This window comes from Cygnus olor, chromosome 15, assembly GCF_009769625.2.
Source record: "Cygnus olor isolate bCygOlo1 chromosome 15, bCygOlo1.pri.v2, whole genome shotgun sequence".
In the NCBI taxonomy this organism is placed as follows: domain Eukaryota; kingdom Metazoa; phylum Chordata; class Aves; order Anseriformes; family Anatidae; genus Cygnus; species Cygnus olor.
Window position 1 is genome coordinate 15,029,044 of NC_049183.1, and position 24,846 is coordinate 15,053,889.

General features: G+C 57.3%; 3 protein-coding genes across 3 annotated transcripts; 2 read left to right on the plus strand and 1 right to left on the minus strand.

The window, feature by feature from the left end:
- Positions 1 to 560: 560 nt before the first annotated feature.
- ATPAF2 (ATP synthase mitochondrial F1 complex assembly factor 2) lies at positions 561 to 6,304 on the minus strand. Its single transcript, XM_040574759.1, has 8 exons — positions 6,134 to 6,304; positions 4,631 to 4,675; positions 4,145 to 4,290; positions 3,563 to 3,660; positions 2,531 to 2,611; positions 2,250 to 2,362; positions 1,806 to 1,921; positions 561 to 1,181 (listed from the first exon to the last, which is right to left on the minus strand). Exons 1-8 carry the CDS (start codon positions 6,237 to 6,239, stop codon positions 1,044 to 1,046), a joined length of 843 nt encoding a protein of 280 aa, XP_040430693.1. The 5' UTR covers positions 6,240 to 6,304; the 3' UTR covers positions 561 to 1,043.
- Positions 6,305 to 6,684: 380 nt separating this feature from the next.
- On the plus strand, positions 6,685 to 13,372 carry GID4 (GID complex subunit 4 homolog). Its single transcript, XM_040574755.1, has 6 exons — positions 6,685 to 7,005; positions 8,795 to 8,854; positions 9,710 to 9,817; positions 10,520 to 10,621; positions 11,312 to 11,442; positions 12,185 to 13,372. Exons 1-6 carry the CDS (start codon positions 6,700 to 6,702, stop codon positions 12,246 to 12,248), a joined length of 771 nt encoding a protein of 256 aa, XP_040430689.1. The 5' UTR covers positions 6,685 to 6,699; the 3' UTR covers positions 12,249 to 13,372.
- A 2,475-nt stretch (positions 13,373 to 15,847) lies between these two features.
- DRG2 (developmentally regulated GTP binding protein 2) lies at positions 15,848 to 24,846 on the plus strand. Its single transcript, XM_040574778.1, has 13 exons — positions 15,848 to 15,990; positions 16,813 to 16,973; positions 17,370 to 17,459; positions 18,629 to 18,689; positions 19,586 to 19,676; positions 20,106 to 20,178; positions 20,325 to 20,415; positions 20,655 to 20,752; positions 21,273 to 21,349; positions 21,785 to 21,873; positions 22,824 to 22,882; positions 23,305 to 23,358; positions 23,442 to 24,846. The coding sequence occupies exons 1-13, from the start codon at positions 15,927 to 15,929 to the stop codon at positions 23,526 to 23,528; spliced, it is 1,095 nt and encodes a 364-aa protein (XP_040430712.1). The 5' UTR covers positions 15,848 to 15,926; the 3' UTR covers positions 23,529 to 24,846.

Below are 24,846 nucleotides of genomic sequence, written 5' to 3' on the forward strand. Positions count from 1 at the left end.
GGTTCCACAGGAGCTCACACGCTGCTGCTCGCAACAGCCAAGCGAGGAGTCATTAATTCCCCTCCTTGCTCGGTGACAGCAGCTGCTACGCTCACATGTGGGCAGCTTCTGAGAAATGATGCTGGCCAGGGCGGTACTGCTCGAGGCAAGCAGCAAGGAGGGAGGTGGGAAGGTTAAATGAAAGGGTGGCTGCATACGAGCTCTGGGGAGAGGCCAGGTCTCCCGCAAGCCCTGTAGCTGGCGCTGCCTGATGTACAGATTTAGCTCCGAGTGCCCTGCGCTTCTGAAGATGGCTGGAGCCCAGGTTTCCCCCGGTCTCGTTCCAGGGCTGCATAAATCAGCTCCCTGCCACTCCTTGGCTGCAAGGACAGGGCACCTAGCACAGAGAGGCTCACAAAGAGATGCAGAGGGAGCAGCTCTGTTTGGTAGCTACTGCCTGTTCGGTTCTGCTCGTGTTTTTGTCTGCCTGCAGCCACTCCTGCACCTGCCTAGAGCCTGGCACCTCGGAACCCACACCGTGGTTTGGCGATTAAAACAAAGAAATACTCGGCAGCATTGGCTTTCTGTATCTAGCAGGGGCGTGCCTTTAATCAAACAGAGACCCTGGTGTTACACGCAGGCATGCTGAGGGATGAAGAACAGATGCAGCCGAGTCTGTTTTCAGATTTCCATAACAAGTGCGTGTCAGGAGCTGGCAGCTCTGAAGACATGTGGCATATGCCGGGTGTGTCTGTGCCGTGCCCTGCCCAGGAAGCTGCTTCTTTCCTGGGAGCTCATCAGATGAATTCCAGACAGTGGTAACGGACAGGGCTGCTGTCTCCAGCACGCAGAGGGAGCTCACCTTGACCCTTCCTCCTTGAGGGCTCAAAACTGCTGGCGCTGCACTGCAGCAGGCAGTCCAAGCAGGGAGCTGCCCGCAGAGCCGCAGCTCCTCAGCTCCAGGCTGATCCCAGAGACGTGGTGGCAGGGTGGTGGCGACCATCCCTGGGTCACAGCAGCGCCTCACAGCTGTGCGTTCTCCTCCTACACCCAGCCCAGCAGCCTCAGTCCCGCAACAGCTTGTGTTTTACAGTGGAGCTCTCGGAACAGAGGTGAACAAAGAGAGTCCCAGCTGCCGCACGAGCGCGCAGCTCGCACAGATCGTAGTCATGGGCCCACTCCACCTTGCCCCACCGCTGAATCTGAAGGAGAGGAGGAACATGATTATACGCCGAGCCGGTCAGCAGCTCAGCCTCCCTTTTCGTGTTTGTGAAACATGGGAAGCTGCCCAGGAGGTGTGCTGATTACCGACCGCTGGGGTAGGGAGAACTCCAGAGGAGTAAGGTGGAAGGACACGCTTCATCTCTAGTGGGCTCTGAGGCAAAACCCCTTAAGGGAAGATGAAAAGATTCCCATCAATTTCAGCCGCTTTTGGGTCAGGGAGAGCTTCACGCCAGGCCAGTTTCCAGCCTGTGCTCTCACAGCAAGCGAGCTATTAGTTTGGTGTCTAGCAAGGCCTCCAGGCTGGAAACCCACAGCAAGAGAAGCCATCCACGACTTCGCACTTCAGATTCGAGAGGGAGAAAATCAGCCGTCTGGGTTCTGCAGAAGGAAACTGGCAGCCCCAGGAGCACTCGGGGCAGTTGCGCCCGTCACACTGCTCTACGGCAGCGTGCTCCAAACCCTCTCAAACGGGGAGGCTGGCGGAGTGGAACCTCTCCCGTAACAGCAGGCCCTTCCCTTGCCAGTTATTTGTGGTGGGGGGTGCGTTTGTCATGCTGAGATTATTGCTCCGTGAATTACAGGGCTCTTCTGTACCAATTTACCTGGTATTCTTCCTCCAGCCGAGACAGAAGCACGGCTTTCTCTACGGTAATGTGCCTGTCGATCAGGCCCATGGACAGAATCAGAGATTTCAGCTGGGTGATTACATATTCTATACCTGGAAGGGAATAACCCAAAACAAACAAGATTCACGGTTGTTTTCTGCAGCATTACAGCAGCGTCTTCACAGGCTCTGAAGGGACAGCTGCGACCTGGTACCTCCCCACGGAGGTCACCAGGCCAGCGACAGCTCCTGCTCGCATTTGGACTCCTAGGAGCCAAACGTGCTGTTACCAGCAGACACAAAGCACTGGCCGCTGTCACTGCAGTGACCTCGACACCCCGATCACCTCAGCATAGCAGCAAGAGGGAAAAAACACTGCAGCTCTTCTCTCCTGCCCTCGTGCAGCCCCCGCGGAGCGCTCCCCCAGCCCAGCCCCTCTCACCTTGCAGAGCCCACATGTTGTAGGAGGCCAGGTGGCTGATGAAGGTGTCCCTGGTGCTGGCCGGGATGTTCGGCCCCATGATGCTGGTGGAGGAACCGATTGCCACGTTGTACCTGGAACGATCGCACGGCCCCTTAGAAAAGCACTGGGCTTGTGGGTCTTGCAGTTCTGAGGCACAAGTGCTAAAGCTGCTGGCCTCAGGAGGGCAGGGCACGAGTAAAGAGAAAGATCTTTGACCAGGGCAAACAGTAGGGTAAACAGAAAGATCTTGGACCTCTTACCTTTTCTCAGCCCAGGCAACGATGGGATCCCATTCGTTTTTCTGCAGCTCTGCCAAGGCAGCCGGCTCCTCCACGCGATAGCTGGGACATCGCGGAACAAAGCCCCGCCGGGTATCAGCTCGCGGGCTGTCACCGCCCTGCCAGCCCGGGGCACCCCGGGAAGGAAGCTGAGCCCCCCACAGACCCCGGGCCTTTTGCCCGCCCCCTTGGTAGCAGCTGCAGTGAGCAGGAACGATCCCCTCACCCTTCCCTGAGTTCAGAGCTTTTCCTTGTTCTAGGAAGAATGATTCTACCTAGAACATAGCAGCGAAGCATCCAACAGAAAAGTGCAGCAGGCAGCCCGAAGCCAACCAAGGGATGCAGCAAGGTTTAGGGGTTGGAGCCGGAGACGTGCCCCACGGGAGCTCTTTGCTGGGGCCCAGTGGCTCAGCCCAGTGCTCCCCAGTGCCAGCTGCCACCCTGCCCAGCCCCGTGTGACCACAGCCACCAAGAGCAGCGGGAGGCTTGTCTCCCTCGTCCCACAGGGGCGGAGCAGCTGCCACGGGCACCTCAGAGGCTGGCACTATGAGGCATGAGCTTGGGCAGGCTTCATCCCGCAACCACAGGGACTTTCAGGAATGAAGGGCCTTTTGCTGCCGGTACAAGGAAGCCGAGCTTCCTGCACCTTTACAAAGCCAGAGTGCCACGGGACCGGGCCGATAGATTCTCCCAAGCTCTCCGTAGCTGTTAACTTTTCCCCAAGGAAATCTTCATTTCTTGCTGCTCCTGCCCAGCATGGACACCTCCAAAAGTGAGTTCAGCAGAGGAGCAGATCCCCCTCCTCCCTCACACCTCTGCCCTGTAAGCGCATGGAGTTGCACAAGGTTGCAAACATGGGAGTGCCCTAACTAATCCAAACCCGGACAGAGCAGAACCCTGCAGTGACTTGGTTACAGCAGACGTTTCCCCTCAGTTCCCCCAACCGCCTTTCCAAACACTGCACTGCCACGAGACCACCTCGCCTCTGTTGCAGAGGGTCCCCCCGTCCCATACCAGACGGTGTCGGTCTCCAGGAACTTCACAGCTGCACGGATCAGCTGCCCTTTGCTTCGCTGCGTGGGATTGTCCAGCGCCGTGTTGCACAGCGTGGTCTGTGGGACACAGGCAGTTTAAGGCACTGTTACTCAAGGCCTGGGGAAGCAGCAGCTTCCACTGTACAAGGCCGAGCAGAAGCAGAGGAATCTGGGGCACGCAAAGAGCTGAGGAGCTCAGCTAAAATGGAGGCGTGGAGGCAAAACACGGCTCACGCAATAGGAAATCTTCTTTGGAGATTCTGCCTTCGGAGCCAGCCCACCAAACACCACGGGGCAGAGCTCGGGGACTTCCCCAGAGCCCACCCACCTTCCTGCTTCCCCTTGCTGTCCCCAGTAACGCCCTCCAGCCCCTTCTCAAGCCCTCCCCCGGTGACACAGCCAGCACCTAACTGCCCTGACAGCTGCAGGGTTCTCCCCAGTGCCCAGCCCAGGTGCTGGTCGCTCATCCCCACTTCCACTGGTATCAGGACAACCTGCTCTCTCCACGCGCTGCGTCTGGACACCATTCTTAAGCCCCAGCGCTCTGACCTGCCGTGCTCACCAGGTGCATAGTGTAGAACTTGACGGTGTCTTTCTGGGAGTCCCATTCTGTTGCCACTGCGATGGCCAAAGCCTCGCTGGGGACGGTGAAGAGCTTGGCCTGCGGAGTTTTCAGCTTCCGGTGGTCCAGGTTTATTTCAAAGCCTCCTGGGGAATCAGAGTAGAAATCCTGGGGAATTAAAAGAGGAGCAGGCACTAAGGAACAACAGACAACCCCGCGGAGGGAGCAGGCTCAGAGCTGGAGCTGAGGGGAGCGAGGGATCAGCAGCTTCCCACCACCATCAACATGTTGACACTGCTTTCCCCCTAACGACCTTGGAAACTTGCCCACCACGTGGGTTTGCTAGAGACGAGGAAAGGACGAAGCACGCTGGTGACAAACACCCCGCTCTGCACAACCGGGGTTGCAGGCACGCCACTGCCTCCTGGTGATAACCCCCGGCCCAGGGACCTGGCCCCTGTCTGCCCCCCCAGAGGCTGCGCTCACCTTCTCCTTGGGAGATGCTCACGTTCTGGTAAAACCTCTTCCGCTCTGGGGGAGAAAACAGAGGTGTTGAAAGGGCAGTTACAGGACGTTCGGTCCCCTCCCCTGCTCCCCATCACGGATCAGAACAGAGGGACCCCTTGATGCTATCGTGGGCCTGGTCGCATCCCAAAACCTTGCTCATTCAGCCACATCCAAGCCCCTTCTGTTTCAGGGAGCTCCACTCAACTGGGGAAGCGCCGTGAAACCGGTGGACGCCCCCAGTGCTGCTCCCGCTGCCACGATCGCCCACGGGAGCAGGTTTCTCACAGGCACTGCTGGAGGCGCCGGGCAGCAACAACTGGATGGCGCAGGACAGCTGGATGGCGCGGGGGGCACCTGAGCCACCAGGGGAGGATCCACCACCCCCGGCTCCCTGCAGCTCTGCTCGGGTGCACGCCTCGTCATCTCGTCTCGCTCGGTCAAGGCAGGAGGAACGTGTGAGCTTTTCCCCTGGTAACTGCAGCCAGATCGCAAATGCTGAGCCCACAAATCTACCTCCGGAGCTGGGAAGGGCACAGGCCGGGCTGTTACCGTGTGCTGCTCACCTGTGCGCTCCCACACCGGGATTTGGGCGAGGATTTGCTCCAGCTCAGCCCCCTGCAAGCTTTGTGGCCGCAGAAAGCCCCACGCTGGGTTCCCAGCCCTGGGGAGACCGACGGGCACGCGCCCGGGAGGAGCCCTGGGTCACCTCAGTGGGCTCCCGGCAGCCCCGCGATGAGCCCCCGACACCCTAAAACTGGCTGTGCCGCCCCCACGTCCCCAGCAAGATCCACCAAGGGGACAGGCAGCCCGGCATAGGCCTGAGTCACCCCTGGGGGGGGGTCCGACCCCCCACCAAAAAAAAAACCAACAGAAAACCCCAAACCAGAGGCGCAGCAGCAGCAAAGCGAGGCCGCACAGCCGGGCCTGGGTGTCGGGGGGAGCCAGGCTCCAACCCCGGAGCGAGCCCAAAACCCATCGGGGGGGTGCTCGGAGCGCCCGTTACCTTCTTTTGGGGGGGATTTTACCCTTTTTAAGGGGGATTATACGTTTTTTGAGGAGGATTTTACCCTTTTAAGGGAGATTTTACTTTTTTTTTAGGGGGGTTACCTTTTGGAGGGGGATTTTACCCTTTTTTTGGGGGGGGGATTTTACCCTTTTTTTGGGGGGGGGGGATTTTACCCTTTTTGGGGGGGGGATTTTACCCTTTTTAAGGGGGGGGATTTCAACCTTTTTTTTTTTCTTGGGGGGGGGGATTTTACCCTTTTTAAGGGGGACTTTACCCTTTTTGGGGGGGGGGGGCATTTTACCCCTTCCCCCATTTTTCCCTCCTCCCAAGCACCCAAACCCGACCCCAACCCAGCCCGGGATGACCTTGAGGGGGATCCCACCGGGAAACCCCCCCGGGACCAACCCTGGCGGAGCCCTCCCCCCCCGGAGCCCCCCCCGCCGGGCACCGTCCCATCCCCCCCCCCCCTCCCTCACCTGCGGGCGGGGCGTACCCGCGGCCCCCCCCCGGCCCCCCGGGGCCATCGGGGGGCGGCCTGGGGGCGCAGCCCCGCAGCAGGCGGCGGCAGCGGCCCCTCCACATGGCGGCGGGGACACCGGGAACCGCCCCCCCCCGCCTCAGCGCAGCCCCGTGGGCGCCGCCATGCTGCCCGCGCCGACCAATCCCCGCCGCGATCGCGGTTTGGCCCCTCGGCCTCCCCGTCCGGCGGGAGAGGGGGGGGGGGAGCGGGGTGGTTGGGGGGCGGCGAGACTACATCTCCCAGCATCCCCGTGGGCGCGGCGAGCCGGGAGAAACGAGGAGCGGCCAATCAGCGCTTCGCGTTTCCGCGGAGTCCCGCCCTCCGCGGCCGCGAGGGCCAATGGGAGAGCGCGGAGGCGCTGCCGGGAGTCCGCAGGAGGAGGAGGAGGAGGCGGCGGCGGCGGCCTCGGGCCTCGGCGGGGAGCGGGCGGCGGGGAGCGGGCGGCGGGGAGCGGGGAGCGGCCCCGGGCCGCGGCACCCCCGGCACCCCCCGGCCACGCTGGCGCCCGGGGACCCCCCCGAGATGCCGGTGCGCAGCGAGCGGGGCCGCGCGGGCGGGGCGGCGGCGCCTTCCTCCTCCTCTTCTTCCTCCTCCTCCTCCTCCTCCTCCTCCTCAGCGGCGGCGCCTTCCTCCTCCTCCTCCTCCTCCTCGTCCTCCTCGTCCTCCTCCTCCGCCTCGGCCGGGCCGGCCGCCAGCAGCCTGGTGCCGCCGCCCCCCATCAACACGGCGCAGCCCGGCGTGGCCACCTCGCTGCTCTACAGCGGCGCCAAGTTCCGCGGGCAGCAGCGCAGCAAGGGCAACGCCTACGAGGTGGAGGTCGTCATGCAGGTGAGGGGGAGCCCGGGGCACAACCCCCCCCCCCCCCCCAGGCCCCGCTCGGTGCCCGCTCCCTGCCCCTGCGCCCTCCCCTTCCCTCGGTTTTCCCCCTGCTCCCTCCCCTTCGTTCCGTTTTCTCCGTTGTTGTACCCCTCGCAGTCGGGGGGGGCTCTCTGCAGTGTCCCAGCCTCCTTCCCTCGGGCCCCTGTCCCGCTCCCCTGGGGCTTGGCAGGGTTCAAAACCTGGGGTCTCCCCCCTCATCCTCCTGCGGTGTCTGTGCGCCGTCAGGGCGAGCGCCCGCCCCGCCTCAGCGGGGTGTCACGAAGCCCCCCAGCAGCCCGGCTTCCAGGCCAGCCCGAAAATCGGCGGGGATCCCTGCCCGCTTGGAGCTGGGCTCCCTGCGTCCCCCATCCCCTGGTGCTGCACGGGGAGCCGGGGCTTTGACCGTCCCCAGCACGCAGCCAGGCGGCCGGGGTGCCCAGCCGTGCTGGGGAACGGGGCCGCAGCCTCATGCGGCTGTCCCGGCCCTCCCCGCGGCCGCCGTCACCCCGCACGCTTTGTTGTTAGTGGGAAGCGTTGGCACCCTCGCTTCGGGCAGAGCTGCCGTGGTGCGGAGTAAGCGTTGGGAAGGCGGCGTCCGGTGCTCGCCCTCCTGCAGCGAGTCACGGCTCTGCCCCTGCTTCGGGGGGCACGGACGGGGTCTGGGGGCGCAACAAGCGCCGTGACGCTGCCTGGTGCACGGCCCAGCCTTGTGGGGTGACGCCAGGGCCCCAGGGTCAGCAGCCCGGGCAGCATTTGAACCCCTCTGGTTTCACGTGCGGTCCCCCCCGCCTGTCAACAGCACGAGCGTGCCTGGCGCTGCCGCCTCTGGTGGAGACATCCCATGGCTGAGCGGCTCCGCTGCGCGCTGCCCCCTCGCAGAGCCCGGTGCCCAAAGCGCTGCTGTTTCGTGCCTGTCAGCTGGGAAGAGGCGCCTGCCTGCCCTCCGTGTGCTGAGCGCGCAGGGAAACGCGGCTTTGCTTTGATCCCGGGCGGGGGAGATCCGTCTCCTCGCAGTTAACGTTCGCGCTTCCCTAAATAACTCGCTTCTTGCTTTGAAAAACGACCCGGAGATGTCAGGAAAAAGCTTGGAAAATCCCCTTGCTTAAAGGCAGCCGGCGCAGAAGCAGCCCCTGCCTCGGTTCTGCACGGCAGAAGAGGCCCGATCCAGCCCGGGAACTCAGAGGAAGGGTGACACAAAGCTTCAGAGCGGGGGAGAAGGCTTGTTTCCAAACACACGAGGTGTCACCTGCCTCCCGAGCGGGCTCTGTGCTCAGGCCTGGTACGAGGCAGAGCACGGGCGGCGTGTCGGAGAGCAGCGGGCAGAGCCTGCTGAAGGAGCAGGTGACGAGGCTCAGGGCGATGCTTTCCAGCCTGAGTTACCTCCACTGAACGCGTGCTCTTGGCTCTTTTCTCCCGAGCACGGCTTTGGCGGTGGTGTTTGACGGGGAAAAGTGGCGCCGGGGGGTGGGCGAGGTTCCCCCGGCGCTGCTCTCGCTTTGGATCTGCTTCCCTCGACGGAGCCCTCGGGGCTGGAGGCAGCCGGGGGCTGTCGGAGGAGTTCTGGGCGCCTTCAGGTGGTCTTCCTGAGCTTCCCGAGGTGTCTCCAGCCCTGGCGAAGGGATGCCGGGCTGTAAGCCGTGCGGTCGGTACCAACCACGGCAGAAGCGAGCCCTGGAGCATCAGGGGGTTGGAAGCGGCTCTGGGTCACCTGGGTGCCCTCGCACCCGTGCTGACGGCAGGGCTTTGTGCTCTTTTCCAGCATGTGGATATGGAAAACTCCTATCTCTGTGGATACTTGAAGATTAAAGGCCTTACAGAGGTGAGTGCTGATTGCAGAGCAGCAGGGGGAGGTGCTGGCTAAAGGCTTGGCTTTTTCCTGGTGGGGTGGGAGAAGCTACCGCTAGAAGTGGGGAGTGGAGGGATGGAGCACGCAGTAAAAGGGGACCGCTCAGCACTGTAATGGTTCAGCCTGTCGTGCTGGGCGCACGGAGCGCTATGACGGGCCCCGGCGGGAGTGCTGAAGGAGGGAGGCTCGTCTGGCACCCCGCAGGCTCGGAGCAGACCAAAACCCGTCCCCGCGGTCAGCTTTGGGCGCTCCTCCAGCGGTGGTGAAGAAAAGAAAACGGGACCCAAACCAGTGGGGTCTTCCCACGCTTCCTTCCGTGCCCGTGCGCTGGGACCTGCCTGCGGTCAGTTGTTGAGAGCTGTCTCGCAGGGGCGACGTTTCTTCCTGTGCTGCCCCAGGGCAGGGCCCTTCCGGCCGCAGCGCTGCGCGTCCGTAAGGCCGAGTGGGTGCTGGAGAAGTTCGCTCGCCCCAGCTCGGGCTGGCCTCCCCTGGGTGCATTCTCCTAGCACGGTGCAGATGCAGAGCTCGGGGGGAGCTTGTGGCCGAGGCCAAGGAGCTGTGCCGTCTCTACGAGGCCGCTCGTGATTGTCCAGCTCTAACGGGACTCCTCCGGGTCTTGTGAAGTTGATAGAGTGGCAAAAAAGAAAAAAAAAAAAAGGAATAAGAGGGGGGAGGCTGTGGTTGTGTACGAGTCAGATTTTCGGGATCCGTGTGCTGCCTGGGGCGACAGGAGCAGCCTCAGGTGGCCCGGAGCCCCTGCTGCGAGCCGCTGCTTTTTTTTTTCCCCGTCAGTAGGTGACGAATCTTCTCGCCTCTCTTCTCTCCTAGGAGTACCCAACCCTCACCACTTTCTTTGAAGGGGAAATAATCAGTAAAAAGCACCCTTTCTTAACACGCAAGTGGGATGCTGACGAAGATGTGGATCGTAAACACTGGGTAAATAAATGGGGGGCCAGATGTAGGTCTGATGCAGGCGCGGCTGAGCAGCTGGTGTAGAGGTGAGGCGCAGAGCGCGCATGCAGGGGCTGTCAGGAGGGCCTGGAGGGTGCCCACCCTTCCCCCTCGAGGTCTCTGGAGGCCCCTTCAGCGGGCTGCTGGCTGCGCCCTCCGAAGGGAGGGGATGTCTTCCACCTTCCGGTGGTTGGAAGCAGGAGCGGTTCCCATCTCGTGCTCCCCCCGCCTCGGAGAACGCGCTCCTTGTTTTGAGAGCTCGTCTCAAAACGGAGTGGGGAAGGGGAGAGGTGTCCCTCTGGCACGCGCACGCTGTCTCGGCCGGGGCACCAGCACCCTCAGCCTCTCCCCGGGGCAGGGCACGGCTGTCGTCGTGCCCCGGAGCAGGGCCACGGCCGCCTTGACCTGCTGTTTGTCCCGCCGGTGTTTAGTGTGGTTCTGTCCAAACGCACCCCTCTGGAAGCTCGGGAGCTTCCGCCAGCGGGCTGGATGTGGCGGGGGGTGGCTGGCCGTCCTCCTCGTTCCCCCGGGCTGCTCCGGGGGTGTGCTCGGCGCTGCTCCGAGGGAGGAGCGGCCCCTTCGAGGAGATCCTGCTCTTCCCTCCGAAATAGAAACTGGCGCTACGGAGCGCTTTTCCTGGAATAAGCCTCCTGGTTCTTGCATTCATTGTTCTTCCTTTTGTTCCAGGGGAAGTTCCAGGCTTTCTACCAGTTTGCAAAAACATTTAACTCTGATGACTTTGATTATGAGGATCTGAAAAACGGGGACTATGTCTTCATGAGATGGAAGGTAAACCCCGCACGTCTCCCTCTCTGCTGAGCTGCTCGCAACCGGCTGGCAGAGGCTCGTGGTGCCGGGAAGCTTTTTCAACCACTGCTGCTGGCCTAATGAAAGATCTCGCCCTACCGACCAACCTTGTAGCCTGCCACGCTTACAAATTCCAGCGTGACTCCTGTCTAGTCAGCTAATTGCGTCCTTCAGGGCTGCAGTCATGCCTAAAAACACAACAGGAAAATCTTGCTTGGTGATGCTCCGGAGAGGGTGGAAGAATCCGTGTCTCCAGTCCCTGTGCTGGGCCTGCGTGGCCTGCCCCTCCCGGCTCTTCAGCTGGATCGATTCCTCCCTCTTGACGCGAGTCTTGTGCAGCTGCGAGGGGAGGAAATCAGCAGGCAGCTCTGGTTCCTGCTTTTGTGATTGGCCTCTGGTTGGGAGAGGGCAGGTGTTGGGCTGAAACTGATCTCGTGCGCTCTTTAAAGCTGCTTCTCTTCTCGGTTGTTGCTTCCCTGTCAATGCCCGCAGTGCCAGGTGGGGAAAGAACGCGCTGGGCTCTGCTCTGGGTTGCCACGAGCACAGGGAGCGCTCAGCCAGGAATGCCTTCGTGTCGGTGGTGCCAGTGCTCGGTCTGGGGGGGCAGGTTTGGGGTGCGGTGGGGGAGCGTTTGACCAGCATCTCTAAACCCAGCGCGTGTTTTGTGTGCAGGAGCAGTTCCTAGTCCCAGATCACACCATCAAAGACATCAGCGGTGCTTCCTTCGCTGGTTTCTATTACATCTGCTTCCAGAAGTCAGCAGCATCTATAGAGGGCTATTACTACCATAGGAGTTCAGAATGGTAAGGAGGCTTCCTTCCTTCGGCGGACTGAAGTGCTGCCTTTTCTCCGTGCCTTGGCCCTTCAGAGGATGTCAGAGGGGCCTGGGAGAGGGAGCCCGGTGCTTCCTCGTGTGCAGCAGCTCTGCTGCTGCTCCCTTCGGGCAGGAGTCTTGTTGGGCCAGCGCTCGGTAGCCCGTGGTCCTCGGGGTGTTGCTGCAAGGCACGGGGAACAGCCAAAGTTATTTGGTTGTTTTCTTGCTAGAGCCATCTGACAAGTGGCTGTGGAGAGCTCTTCTCCCTGTAATAGCTTTGGATAAATAATAATGGCATTTGTCACATGCAGCAGGTGAATCAGCTGAGTTGCTGGAAGCTCGCAGGGACGGAAGGTACCTGGGAGGCTTTCAGACAGATCCCCTCGAGCTAAGCTTTGAAAGACCCGAGTGTAATTTTCAGCTGTAGCAAACACTTTGAACATGAAAGTTGGTGAACTTCAAAAGGCGTCCAAAACCCACAGCCAGCCCACCTCAAACAGTCTGGCTGCAGGTAGCTCAAAGGCACGGGAATGGAAATGAGGAACGGGGCTGGATCCTCCCAGGGTTTTGGCACCGCTGGTAAATGGGGGCCCGAACGCCTCCGAGGGTGTCCCAAAAGGGAAAGGAAAAGCCACCGGGATGTCTGCCTGCGGCCTGCCAAGCAGGAGCTGTTGGTTCTAGGAGGATCCAGTTGCTCTGTGTAATCCTCTCCGTCTTTTTCCTCTCCCCAGGTATCAGTCATTGAATTTAACTCACGTTCCTGAGCACAGTGCTCCTATCTACGAATTCCGATGACAACTGTCCAGAACTGGTACCGCACAGAAGCAAACCGGGCAGGGGAGCATGGCCTGCCAGGAGAACTGTGTCCCTGTCGGAGCACGGGAATGCACGCTTCTCTCCTGCCCCTCGGACTCGTGAGAGAGAGCCTGGATGTTAACCCACCCAGCCCAAGGAGCGTGGCTGCTGGAGCTTGATTCTCCCTCCTGTCGAGTGGCGATTTGATCTTTAATCTGGTTTTAAGATACCTTTAATGCACTTTTCTTATTGCACAGCTAGTTTCTCTATCACTGAAATTCCTCCCAGCTCTCCTCTGGAAGCTGTTTCTCGGTAGCTGGAATCAGTGGTCTGTCCTCTGAGTAATAAGAAAATATAAGCACGGTGCTTTTATTTTCGTTGTTACGGCCTGATGTGGGTTGAAATCGCCAGGACTCAGGTTTGTTGCCCGGATTGCCAGCTCTGATGCTCCCAGAGCCAGGCGCAGTCGTGGGCGTGAGGCTCTGCTTGGCAGGCAGCCGCTCAGCTGCGCAGGCTGTCGGGGGAGAGCTGGTGGAGACAGATGAGGCTTGAATGAGTGCTCGCTTGGCGCTGGCTACCGAGGCCAGCTGGAGCTGCAGATCTTTCAGGAACGCTGGCCCTTTGGAGCTGGGAGCTCTCCCAGTGTCTGGATACGCCACTGGGAATTAATTTGTACGGACTTCCAGGCTCTCAGTAAAGTGGATCTGAACTCTGCTTATAGGTGTATATTTGCTCTTTACTTAAGTTAAGGGTTATAAAAAAAAAAAAAAGACTTTTATTAAAAAAAAAAAATATTTTTATGGTTCCTTTTCCCAAGGACCCTATGGCAAATGCACAATTACTCGATTACATTTTACTGTTTTCACATTGAAAACTGGGAATGTCTCTGTCAGTTTTTATATCCGTGTATGTAATCAGCTAGCCGCTTTGGGACAGTAACCGGAGTGCAAGTGCTGAGCAGCGTCGCAGGAACGCCTCGAACTGTTCAGCAGTTGTACTCGGCCTCCATGCTACACCAACACCACTGCTTGATACCTTTTTGCAAGGCAAAAGGAAAAAAAAAAAACGACAAAAAAAACAAACAAAAAAAATCAGTAGCTCTCCTGACTTTGAAATGTTTCAAGTGATATAACTTAAGGCTTTTGTGCCAAAGTGTGTGTGTGTGTATGCGTGTGTGGTTTGTTTTTTTTTAAAAGACATTTTGAAAGTTGGCCTCGGTGGTGTAATTAATGTGACAGTCACACCTGCAGAGCTTTTGTGCGAATTTAGTTTGCATTTTTCTGGCTGTTTAAAACCCACCCCCCTGAAGCAGGCTTGTGTCGTTCCCTGACCGGGCAGGCATTGAGAACGGGTTTGCTGCCTGGGAGAGGAAAGCAAAACCCCCTGCATACCTAGTGCTGGTTGTTCACTTTTCCTTTTCTTTTTTCTTTTTTCAAACTTCCTTCCTTTTGGCAGCACGTCTGGTATTTCGCGGCAGCTGAGTTGCTCGCCTAAGCCTTAACAGGGCCACGTTGGGTTCTCAGTGAGCCCGTTTCGTGTGTGCCAGGCCGGGACTGTGCGCGTTGGAGAGGTGGCGGGGCTGGTCTCGGGAGATGACGCAGCACCGCAGGCGCCCTTCTGCGGGCTGCTGGCTGCGGATGAATCCTTGCCCCCGGAGCAAGCTGTTCTGCTTGCAGATGGAGGCAGGAGACCCGTCTGGTGATAAGGGAAGCGTGTGGCGTTGTCCTGGTCATTGCAGGTAGATTTGTAGCGTAGCACGAGCAGGGTGGCTGCGGAGGAGCTGGAGGAAAGGGGGCGACTTTCTCAGCTGATGTGATTAGAGCAGCTTAGAAGTAATTCCCCTTTTATTGTGCTCCTCTGGGAGAAACTCAGCTCCTGTGGAGGTGAGGGGAGGTGTTTAATGTGTGGGACTGGGAGATGTCCTAGTTTTGGAGACTAAAACCAATGGTGCTGCTCGGCTGTAGAGAAGTGGAAGCGAGAGCCTTTGGGAACGTGGCTGCATGGGTGCAGAGAGCCTTCCCCACGGGTTGCTCGCATGTCTCCGGAGCTGCATGTGGTGTCGGTGGTGATGCCAGCTGCCCTGTGCTGTCCGTGCCGGTGTTACACTTGGGTTTCTAACGCTGTTTAGTTGAAATGATTCTGTGGTTGTTATAGAAGCTGGGTTAGGAAGGGTCCTGGGGTTGTTTAGTGTGTAACTACCCCAGAATTTCCCCTGAAGTTTTCCTCTGAGCCACTGAGACTTGGTATGTGGAAAGAAGGGTGAGGAAGGAGGAGCATCCTTTCTCCGTCCCTCTGCCTGTCTCATTCCAGCCGTCTCAAAGCACGTTTCAGCTGAAATCCAAAACTGCCAGATCGATGCCTCTGTAGGATGTGGATTTGGAGCAGGTTGTGAAGCCAAGCTACCGGTGGTGGCAGTGGGAAGGTTTGAAGGGGCAGCCTGTGTTCAGAACTTCTCTTCTCTAAAGCCTTGATTTTGATTTTCTTTTTCTTTGAATCGTTTGATAAGCTAAAAAGGTGTTAAGTATGTCATGTTGTGGTGAAAGACGACTAACCAGGTGAGGTTCTGGGAGAGGAAGTAAGAAATGGGGTATATGAGTCTTCTGAAAAGGTTGTGATTTCTTCTTTTTAACTATGTTGGCTGAAGAATTAGTATATTTATGGAAGGAATATGGAAAAGGGACTGGAAGAAGTATTTTGCAGAGCTATCAACGTCCAAATTAAAAATGAAATGTATTTAAGGGGCCTGTGTCTGTGTGTGTTTGTCAACCAAAGCAATTCTTGGTTAACGGGGACAAGTGTGCATTGTCTCACTGCTTAATGACATGTCCAAGAACCCAAAAAGATACTGATTGCCTTAAGTAGATGATGTGGGATTCATTGGAGGGGAGCTGGGGGGCTCACAGCTGTGCTGTGGGGACACCTGGGTGCATGTCCCCGGGGGGCCTGAGGGCTGTGTCCCCAGGCACCTTTTTTAGGGGAGGGATAAGGGGGCTCAGTGCTGACTGGGGGGGGTGTGAGGAGAGGGGAAGGGGAGCCCTGTACTCTGCTCTGGTGAGGCCGCACCTCGAGCACTGTTCATTTTTGGGCACCTCACTGCAAGGAGGCACTGGAGTGTGCCCAGAGCAGGGCTACGCAGCTGGTGAAGGGCCTGGGCCACAAGTCCTATGAGGAGCGGCTGAAGGAACCTCTTCTCACACGTAACTAGTGATAGGACTAGAGGGAAGGGCCTCAAGTTGTGCCAGGGAAGGGCCTCAAGTTGGAAATTACAGAAATTTCTCCTCAGAAAGAGCAGTCAGGCATTGGGACGGGTTGCCCAGGGAGGTGGTGGCGTCACCATCCCTGGGGGTGTTCAAGGAAAGGTTGGACGTGGTGCTTAGGGACATGGTTTAGTGGGTGATGGTGGTAGGGGGACGGTCGGACCAGATGACCTTGGAGGACCTTTCCACCCCTAATAACTTTAGGATTTTATGAGGCGAGCGGGCCGCGGCGGCGAGCGGAACGCAAAGCGCGGGGGCTCGGGGCGCGGCCGGAGCGTTGCGGCGGGTGCACAGCGGTGTGTGCGTGTGCGCGCTGCGGGCAGCCCGGACGGCTGAGGCGGGCGGACGGCCGGGCCCGCGGCACTTCCGGCGGGCGGCGTGAGGGGGCCGCGGTGGCGGCGGCGGGCGGGCGGGAGGCGCCATGGGCATCCTGGAGAAGATCTCGGAGATCGAGAAGGAGATCGCCCGCACCCAGAAAAACAAGGGTGGGGGAGCCGGGGGGTGAAGGGCCGGGGGGCTGCGGGGCGGCCCCGGGGCAGGGGGGGGCTGTGGCGGGGGGCCCGGGCCCGTCAGCGCCTCCGTGAGGGGAGGCCGGGGCCGTGCGGGCGGAGGAGGCGCTGGGGAGGAGAAGTGGCGAATCCCCCAGCTCCTGGGCTTCTCCCCCAGCTCCTGGGCTTCTCCCCGCGTTGTTCCCTCCCTTTTTGTTCCCTCCCCCTGTTGTAAAGCGAGTTCCTGCTGCGGGAAGTGCCTTTTTGGGGTGTTTTTTTCCCCTGCGTCAGGTGTGAATTCACGTGTCTTGGTAGGGGTGGGTCGATAAAGTGCCTTCACCGGTGTGAGCTCTAAGTTAAGTGTGTTTTTAGCAACTGGTGGGAGCAGGGCAAGATTCATCCCAGCCCAATGGCGTGGGATGCTCCCTCAGGAGCGAGCTGCTGGGACCAGGGGAGGCTGCGCCCCCGGGGCTCTAGGGCTGACGGCTCCCCTGGGCTCTCTGCCTTCTTCCCCTTCCTGGGCTCCCTTTGTGCCTTTTATCCTCCGCCTGTCCTCCCCCAGGGTTGCTGCTTTTACCCAGCAATTCTTGCTGCTGCTGCTTTCCCTCCCACCTGACTTCGCGTGCAGTTGCTCGAAGGTTTGCATCCAACAGCCGATGTTCCCCTTGCAGGACATGTGTAGAGCGGCCAGCGCACGCGGCAACGCTTCCTTAGGCCCCTGACTGAGATCTGAGCGTTTCTTTTTGGGAAGGTTCTCATTTACAGAAGTGAGTTACGGCCCGCTGTGTGTTAACCACTTGTCGTGTCCCTGTTACGCAGCTACCGAGTACCACCTCGGCCTCCTGAAGGCGAAGCTCGCAAAGTACAGAGCCCAGTTACTGGAACCTTCCAAATCCTCTGCCGCGAAAGGAGAAGGCTTCGATGTGATGAAATCTGGAGATGCCCGGGTGGCGCTGATTGGGTTTCCTTCCGTGGGTAAGGTCAGTGAGTACCCGAGGTAGCCGTGTGTGTGTGTGTGCGTGCGCCGGGCGGGGATCAGCGCCGTCCCTTTGTGTTTCACCTTCTTGCCATGGGTTGGCAGAAAGTTGCCGTACGATGGGAGCTGGAAGTTAGAGCTGGGGAATTGCTCCTTCACCTCGTGTGGCGTGCCCGAAAGCTGGGCTTGGCCAGCCACGGGGGTGCTGAGAAAATAGGGGAGGGGAGGGGATTTCCTTCTCTCAGGAGGGGTGCCGGCAGTCCCCTACTGCCTCAGTCCCTGGAGAGCCGCAGCGCGGCTTTGAAAAGCTGCCGGACGCGTCGGTGTTGGGCGTTTAGCTGAACATCTGCCAGCGCTTTCCTTGGAGCGTCTTTTGTGACGGTGACCTCTTGTGTTTCAGTCCACCTTCCTGAGTTTAATGACCTCAACTGCCAGCGAAGCTGCGTCCTACGAGTTCACGACCCTGACGTGTATCCCGGGAGTCATAGAAGTAAGTAGGCTTCTCCGCTCTAACAGGAGCTAGCGGTAAGAAACCCGCTCGTGTGGCCGTGTCTGTTCACGCCGCTTGCGCTTGTGCTACCGCCGGGGAGCAGCAGCATCCAAAGCTCTCTGCTGGCTTCTGCTTTAAGCTTTAGGAGGTCTGGAGTGCTCGTGCTGCCGGGTTTTCTGCACCCTGCAGTGCTGACGGAGCACTTCCCCAGGCTACGTAACTCCTCAGGCTGCCCGACGGGGTTTCGCGTGCCATGGTTCGGCTGACCGGAGCGATGCGAGAGTTCTCAGCTGAATTTTTTTTATGAGTGCCGTTGGCGCCATTGACCAGATGGCCGGAAGCCTTGGCAGATTTGTTTTTAATGAAGCTTTAAAGGAGGCAATCTGCACTGCGATCAGTTTGGAGGGAAAACACCGCTACTCCTGTCCTCGAGGAGTTGTGCTGGTGGCGGTCTAAGCGTCCATCAGCAAAGTAAGCGATAAAGGGCATCAAACTGAAAGGCATCCAAGAGTAATGAGGGAACGTGGGTCAGAACGGAAAGCGGAGTTAACACCAATCCGTTTGCTTTTGTTATTTAACACGAACACAAATACTGTAACGCATCCACGCGCAGCCCGTAGCTCCAGCCACGAGCTGAAACCCTTCCTGGGGACTTCGCTGCAGCAGCAGCCTGAAAGCCAACGGCCCTGCAGACCCGGGGAACCCAAGTCTCCCGTTTTTTCCTGTTATTGTGAGACCTGCAGCGCTTCTCGATACCTCTGATCCGTGCCGGGAAGAGGCGATGGATTTGCTTCTTCCAGTGCTTTACTTGTTAGACCAAAAAAGTGTTGTCTTTTTTTTTTTTTTTTTTTCTTTTCCGTTTCACCAGCTCGGGATAACGTTGCTGTTGTACCGTGCTGTTCTCCTGGTGCTTTGTCAAACCGCAGTCCTGGGACCCTTCGGGAGGCCAGCACCTAACGTACTGCGTTCGCTGAGGGCAGCTCAGCAGGAAACACTCCGGGGGTGGCCTCAGCAGAGCCGTCAGCTTTGTGCGGAGTCGTCCCGCTCTGTCGGGTTCGCTCAGCTCTGCCGTCTGCAGGCTTTGGTCCTCAGCGCGTGCTTGAGGCTTTGAAGGCAGCTCAGGTGCCCCGCACGAGGCTCAACTTTCCATCCCTCTGTTTCCTTTTCAGTACAAAGGAGCCAACATCCAGCTGTTGGATCTGCCCGGGATCATCGAGGGAGCAGCACAAGGTTGGCTGATCTCTGCGTTCGTGTAAAGTGGGAGTCTGCCCTCAACATCATGCCCGGGCAGCTCGAACGTTAGCAGGTGCCCTGCGCCAGTAGTTCCTGCGCTGGCTTTCCAAACTAACGTTCTGGATCTTACGTGAGGCACGATTCCTATCGCCGGGCCCACGGAAGGCTCTATATGTAGCAGGGAGATGCTTCTCTGGAGGTGGGAGCCAGAGCAAGTCAGTCACTTCTCACCTTCCTGCGTGGGCGTTATCTTGCTCAGCTGCCTTCTGGTTCAGGGGAAATCTAAAGAAAGACGCTAGAGAGGCGGAGGGGGAAATTACAGCTGAACAGTGACTTGGTCGGGCTGACTGCCTGCAAGTCCTCCCAGGGCTCCTGATTCTGGGAAGAGGCGTTGCCGTTGTCCCTTGCTTCATCCCCCTCCTTGTTGGTTGGTCGTGCCAGCGGAAGCCTTATGAAACTTAGGAAAACCTCCCGACGGTCCCTTAGAGGAGCGTGGCCTGGTTAATGAGGTCCCTCCTGACCAGAAGGCGTGTGTAACCCCTCTGCCCGCATCGCTGCTCTGCGTGAGCCGTGTCTGGGCCTGGAGCGGCTGCCGCGGCACGAGGCTGGGGCTGTCCTGCAGGCAGCAGCGTTGTTTCACCCCGCGCGGCTGTGTGCAGACAGCTTTACGTGTTCTAGGTGTGTAACCCGTGGGGGGGAGCAGCACCGAGTGCTTCTTCTGGCTTGTGCTGGGCATGAGGCAGCTTCAGACTCGCTCAGGCGCCCCCCGCAGCTGCCTGCAGCCCGCACGGGGTTGTAGGGTCTTTTTTCTTGCTTTCAGGCACGAGTCCCCGTCTGTCACAGAACTCAGCTGTTTTCTGTCCCCGATACACAGCCTTCTCCTCTCTTCTCAGGGAAGGGCAGAGGTCGGCAGGTGATAGCTGTGGCCCGGACAGCAGACGTTGTTATTATGATGCTGGATGCCACGAAGGGTGAAGTACAGCGGTGAGTGCGTGCTTCTGGGCGCGTGGGACCGGCGTGGTGAGCCGGGTTCCCCCATCCGTGCCCAGGAAACGTGCCGGGCCTGAAATGCTGTGTCTCGTGTGTGTTGGGGAACCAGTATTTGAGCTATTGAGTGCAAGGTAGAGGTTCTGCGCCATTCGAAGCGTCCTGGCTGACTGGGAACAGCATTTACAGAACTTTGCAGACCTCAGCTTGGGCTTCTCATTCAAAGGATCGTTCCTTCAGGATGACCGATCAGGTGGGGGATGTTGAGCTGGATTTCCACCCCAGGCTCTGTCCTGCATTAGCTGTGGGTGTTACGTCGCGGTGAAAGCTTCTGACAAGGCTGCGTCAACGTGACGGAAAGGAAGGGGGTGGCTGCCACCTGACCGGCCTCACTCTCACAGGTCCTAACGTGCGTTGTCCCCGCAGGGCCCTGCTGGAGAAAGAACTGGAATCTGTAGGGATCCGGCTGAACAAAAGCAAACCAAACATCTACTTCAAGGTGAGGTCTGGTGGGCTGCTGCAGTCCCAGCCTGTGTCTGTCGAAGCCAAGGTCGCTGTGCGCTGCCCCTCGTGTTGGGCAGACCGAAGGGGGCGTGGGCGGGGATTTTGCAGGCTGTCTTAAATTGCCTTGTTGCCTCCTCGCAGCCGAAGAAGGGTGGAGGCATCTCCTTCAACTCGACGGTCACGTTAACTCAGTGCTCCGAGAAGCTGGTGCAGCTCATCCTCCACGAATACAGTATCCTTTTCCTAAAACGGAGACCCTCGAGCCTCAAGTCAGCAGCCCGTGAGTCGGGCGGCGCCTGCTGTGGGACAGCCCCGCTGTCTCCGTGGTGCCCGCTGGGTTAAGAACGGGCCTGGCTTGATTTTTCCCGTCTCTGTTCCATTTCTCCAAGCTGCACCGAGCACGCTCAGCCCGCTGGCTCACGGCCGTGTTTAGGCACGTTGGGATTTGGGCCTTGACAACGTTCACCTCAGAAATCTTCAACGCTGAGGTCCTTTTCAGAGAGGATTGTTCCCCTGATGAGTTCATTGACGTGATTGTGGGCAACAGGGTCTACATGCCGTGCCTCTATGTGAGTATCTCAGACGCAGCCCGCCTTCTGCAGCACTGAGCATCTCCATTCGTTGCTGAAGGAAACCCAGGGCCTTCACGGTCCCTGAAGCAGTAAGGATGTTAATGGAAGAGGTGGGAGCAGAGCTCGGCAGAGAGCTTTTTCCTGGCTGTACGTGTGTGACCGTCCTGTGCGCGCTCCCTGTGCCCTCTGGTGGCTGCCTGCCGTGGAGCAGCACGAGCTGCGCGTCCCGGGAGCACCAGGGCTGCAGGATGTGGGGACTTCTGCTCCTCTGCCGCTCCGCGTTTGAGTTTTCGCTAACGGTCCCTTGTGCCAGGGGTCCTTTAACAGCTCCGATAGTGACTGGGGCTGTGAAATGCGCTGGTACTGAAAAACACGTTGCAAGTCGTCCCAAACTGAGAGCTGGAGAAGGTCCGAACTTACGTTTAGGCCCCTGAATTTCAACAGTTTATTTTATTAAAAGTCAGCAGTGTTGCTGAATTGCCTTACTGAAGACTGTGTTGTTTTTCCTTTGACTTAGGTTTATAACAAGATTGACCAGATATCCATGGAGGAAGTGGATCGTCTTGCTCGGAGACCCCACAGCGTTGTAATCAGGTAGGGGCCTGCACGCTGCTTGATGTCCTGCCCGAATGGGCTGGTCGCTCATTTCATGCCTCCTTCTCCAGCTTCTCCCAGGGCTGCCTGCAGCTGTTGGGGGGAGAAGTGGGAGAGCCACCACGCGGCTTTTTCCAGGCTTCCTTCCCCTGCAGAGGCAGGCTGCTTGCTTTCTCCACACGATCTGCGGGGCAGAATAAGTCACTCTACTCATTCCCTCGGAAGTGCTGATATATCCAGCTGGGGCTTTGCTGCTTCAAAGCTCCTTTCCTTTCTGAAAGCCCTGTTTGTTTAATCTCGTGTTTTTCCTTTGCTGACCTCATTAGGGACTTTTCCCCTCGTTTCCTAGCTCTTTAATAGGATGTTTCACCTTGCTCTTCTGGATCCCTAAATCGCAACAGCAGTAATCACAGGGACTTTTGTGGTGTTTTGCAGCTGCGGCATGAAACTGAACCTGGACTACTTGCTGGAGAAGCTCTGGGAATACCTGGCACTTACCTGCATCTACACCAAGAAACGAGGACGTAAGTGACCGTTAGCTGAGCTGAAGGTGTGAAAGGCACAAGGGGCTGCTCATCAAACACGGGCTGCCAGCGGGGCTCTGAGCAATCTCTCGTGTCTTGGAAATGCCACGCTTACACCCTCCCCTAACCAGCTTTCAGCGTTAGGCCTTAGGAAATGTTTTCTGTTCCTTCTGATCCAGCCTCGCGTGCGTCCCTCCTGTTCTTCCTGTGCTAGAACAGCTGAATTTTCATAAGGCTTTGCGTGATGATGTCATAAGGAGATAAAGTTTGAAATTCATTGCTTCCTTCCTTTGAAAGTTGCTGTCTATGCTCTGTGATGAACCGTTGACCCAGTTATGGCCCCAAAGAGGTCTCCTGTACCTGCTGTGAGGGGTTTGGTGATTCCCGTGCTGGGCTCGTGAAGCTCAGGTGTGCCTTTGATCCTCCTTTTGCTTTACAGTTCATTTTCAGTTTTTCCCAGTGGTGAAGGCATGTCTGTAACTTGTTCCTTTTCCAAGACCTTTATCTTCAGTTGAGAACAGCCCTGAACTGGGTGGATGCGTGGGGATTAAGGATTTGTTTGTGAGTTTGTTGAGCTGTGAAACCTTGGGGGGTTTTACAGAAAACTGCAGAGTGGTTCAGCTTTTCTTAGGCAGGTTTCTTTTGACTTGGGAAACTTTCGTTTGTTGAAAGCCAAATGTTTGGAATGGGGTTGGAGTAGGTGAACTGTGAGGAAGCGGCTGACTCTGTGACATGGGTACCCACACGTCTGGGTACTGGAGCGTCTGCAGAACCCATTCGATGCTTTCAGCTTCCTAAACGCCTGTTTGTCTGGGAGGCTGCTGCCAAGTCGAACGAGACAAGGAATTCGAGAGTAGCAAGCACAAAGCAATGTGAGATGGCATCAGCGTGTTAGACCACGTTTGACAGAAAACTCATTATTTTTCCCCCTTTTTTCTGTTTTTCCACAGAGAGACCAGACTTTACAGATGCCATTATTCTACGGAAAGGGGCTTCTGTGGAGCACGTGGTAATTTCTCTGAATCTTTTACAGTTGCTTGTCTGTAGAAGGCAGGTCCACCTTAGAACCTGCCGTGATTTACTTGTGCTTTGTAAGGCTTGGAATTTGTCGATGTTTAGTTGGGCTTCTCTTTTTGTTACCTTCACTGATTCCATCTGCCTCAGGTTTCTTTCCTCACTGCTATAAAAGGTTGAAAAAGATGCTGAAGGCTGGTGAAAAAGCACATGGGAGCAGTGAAATGGGGCGTTAGGTGGACTGCTGATTCCTGTGTGTTTGTTCTGTATTCTTTCAAGTGCCGTTAACTGGCTTCTAAAGCCCCTGTTACAATTTCTGACATAGACCCGGGTTGCTTCTGCTCCCTGGGTATTGAGCAAGTTGTTTTCCAAGTAGTGTCGCTGAACTGCCTGGCATGCTGTCTGTCTGTCTTGCAGTGCCATCGAATTCACAGATCATTAGCCAGCCAGTTCAAATACGCCTTGGTGTGGGTAAGTGTTTAACAGCAGATGAAATCCTCGTCCTCCTGTGTCTCTGGTCTTCTCCTAACCCTTCTCCCCCTTTTTCTTTAAAGGGGACAAGCACAAAATACAGCCCTCAAAGAGTGGGCTTAACCCATATGATGGAACACGAAGATGTCATTCAGATCGTAAAGAAGTAGCTCTCTTTGCTGGCGCCTGGCCTTGTCTTTAATCACTAGAATTGGAACTGACCACATAAAAGCAAAGCAAAACAAAACATAAAAAGAAAAAGGGAGATGCGTTCCACAGCTGAGAAAGCAAGAAAGCTTCTGTGAAGCTCCTTCCCTTGGAGAAAGGCATAAAATGAGGCTACTACTTGCAGGTGGGGATGGGGAAGATGGGTTTCCATCTTGCAGAGTTTCAGGCGAGGTAAATTTTGTTAAAAATATTAAAAAAAAAAAAAAAAAAAAAAAAAAAAAAGGAGCCAGTTCTTCTAGGACACAGTTCCTGGAGCTGGCAATGTCCTGCCCCTAGTAGGGTTTGCACAAGTCTGTGTCAGCCTACCAGTGGCTCGCTCCACCAGTGGGAAGTTTATGGATTTGTGTGAACAAGTCTGGCCCTGTGCTTTGGGACAAGGAAGCCAGAGCTGGGAGAACATCGCTGATGCTTTGCTGCTTATCCGTTCACTTAATTTAAGCATTGATCTGAAACAGAAAGTGAAGTTCTTCCTCTCCTGCTCATCGGACACATCTCTACAGCTTTCGTGGTCGGAGACGTCAGTCTCTGTGTCTGAGACAAGCCCTGGTGAATTTATGATGGTCCCTCCTCAGTTACATTAAGACGTGGCACTCCGTGCCTCCCGTTAGCTCTGCGGCGGGTTTTGTAGGATGTCCTGGTCCGGCTGGTACTGAGATGAGAAAAACTGAAACCTTGTTAATGAAAGGTGAGCCGAACTGCAGCAGGGTACGATCAAAGAGCCATAGGCTGCAGCGAGGATTCACTTCTGGCATATCGCTGGTGCAAGGAGTTGTCTCGGGAGTTCCCTCCTTCGCTCTCGTCCTGCCCATTAGTCCCTGAGAGTATCGCGGGGGGTCTGCTTCTTGTTCGTGCCCCTGAATTCCAGTAACAGCTCGTTGAGCTCAGTACCCTCCCCTGCCATGGGTTTTACCCCAGCCCTGTTAAACAGCATTGCTTGTTTGGGTATTTTTCATCAGAAGTCTGGGATTTTTCTAATCGTGCTTTTTCATTAAATATCGATGCTAAATAATTCAGAGTGCCTGACAGAGAACAGCTCTTTCCTTCTGGGATCAAGAGTTGCCGATAGCTTTTATTTTCTTTCGTGGAAAAAGGGTTCGGTCTGATGTGGATTGTTAACTGTGAGGACAGGTCTGATAGAAAACTTGTCTGAGCAGGGCTCCTTCCCTCTTCTGTGCTCCTCCCCACCCCTCACAAACTGATCGAGCAGAAATGGAAGGAATATTTTATTTGAAAAAAATAAAAATTGCTATTTCATGTGAA

Bases quoted from the DNA above. Each gene is read 5' to 3' on its own strand.
- DRG2 (XM_040574778.1), top strand. From the start codon at position 15,927: ATGGGCATCCTGGAGAAGATCTCGGAGATCGAGAAGGAGATCGCCCGC. The intron at 15,991-16,812 runs GTGGGGGAGCCG...CCTGTTACGCAG, and splicing joins CCGCACCCAGAAAAACAAGG to CTACCGAGTACCACCTCGGC. The intron at 21,874-22,823 runs GTAAGTGACCGT...GTTTTTCCACAG, and splicing joins CTACACCAAGAAACGAGGAC to AGAGACCAGACTTTACAGAT.
- GID4 (XM_040574755.1), top strand. From the start codon at position 6,700: ATGCCGGTGCGCAGCGAGCGGGGCCGCGCGGGCGGGGCGGCGGCGCCT. The intron at 7,006-8,794 runs GTGAGGGGGAGC...GCTCTTTTCCAG, and splicing joins AGGTGGAGGTCGTCATGCAG to CATGTGGATATGGAAAACTC. The intron at 8,855-9,709 runs GTGAGTGCTGAT...CTTCTCTCCTAG, and splicing joins AGATTAAAGGCCTTACAGAG to GAGTACCCAACCCTCACCAC.
- ATPAF2 (XM_040574759.1), bottom strand. From the start codon at position 6,239: ATGTGGAGGGGCCGCTGCCGCCGCCTGCTGCGGGGCTGCGCCCCCAGG. The intron at 4,291-4,630 runs GTGAGCGCAGCC...CTGATTCCCCAG, and splicing joins GAGCATCTCCCAAGGAGAAG to GAGGCTTTGAAATAAACCTG. The intron at 1,922-2,249 runs GTGAGAGGGGCT...ATTCCCTTCCAG, and splicing joins CAACATGTGGGCTCTGCAAG to GTATAGAATATGTAATCACC.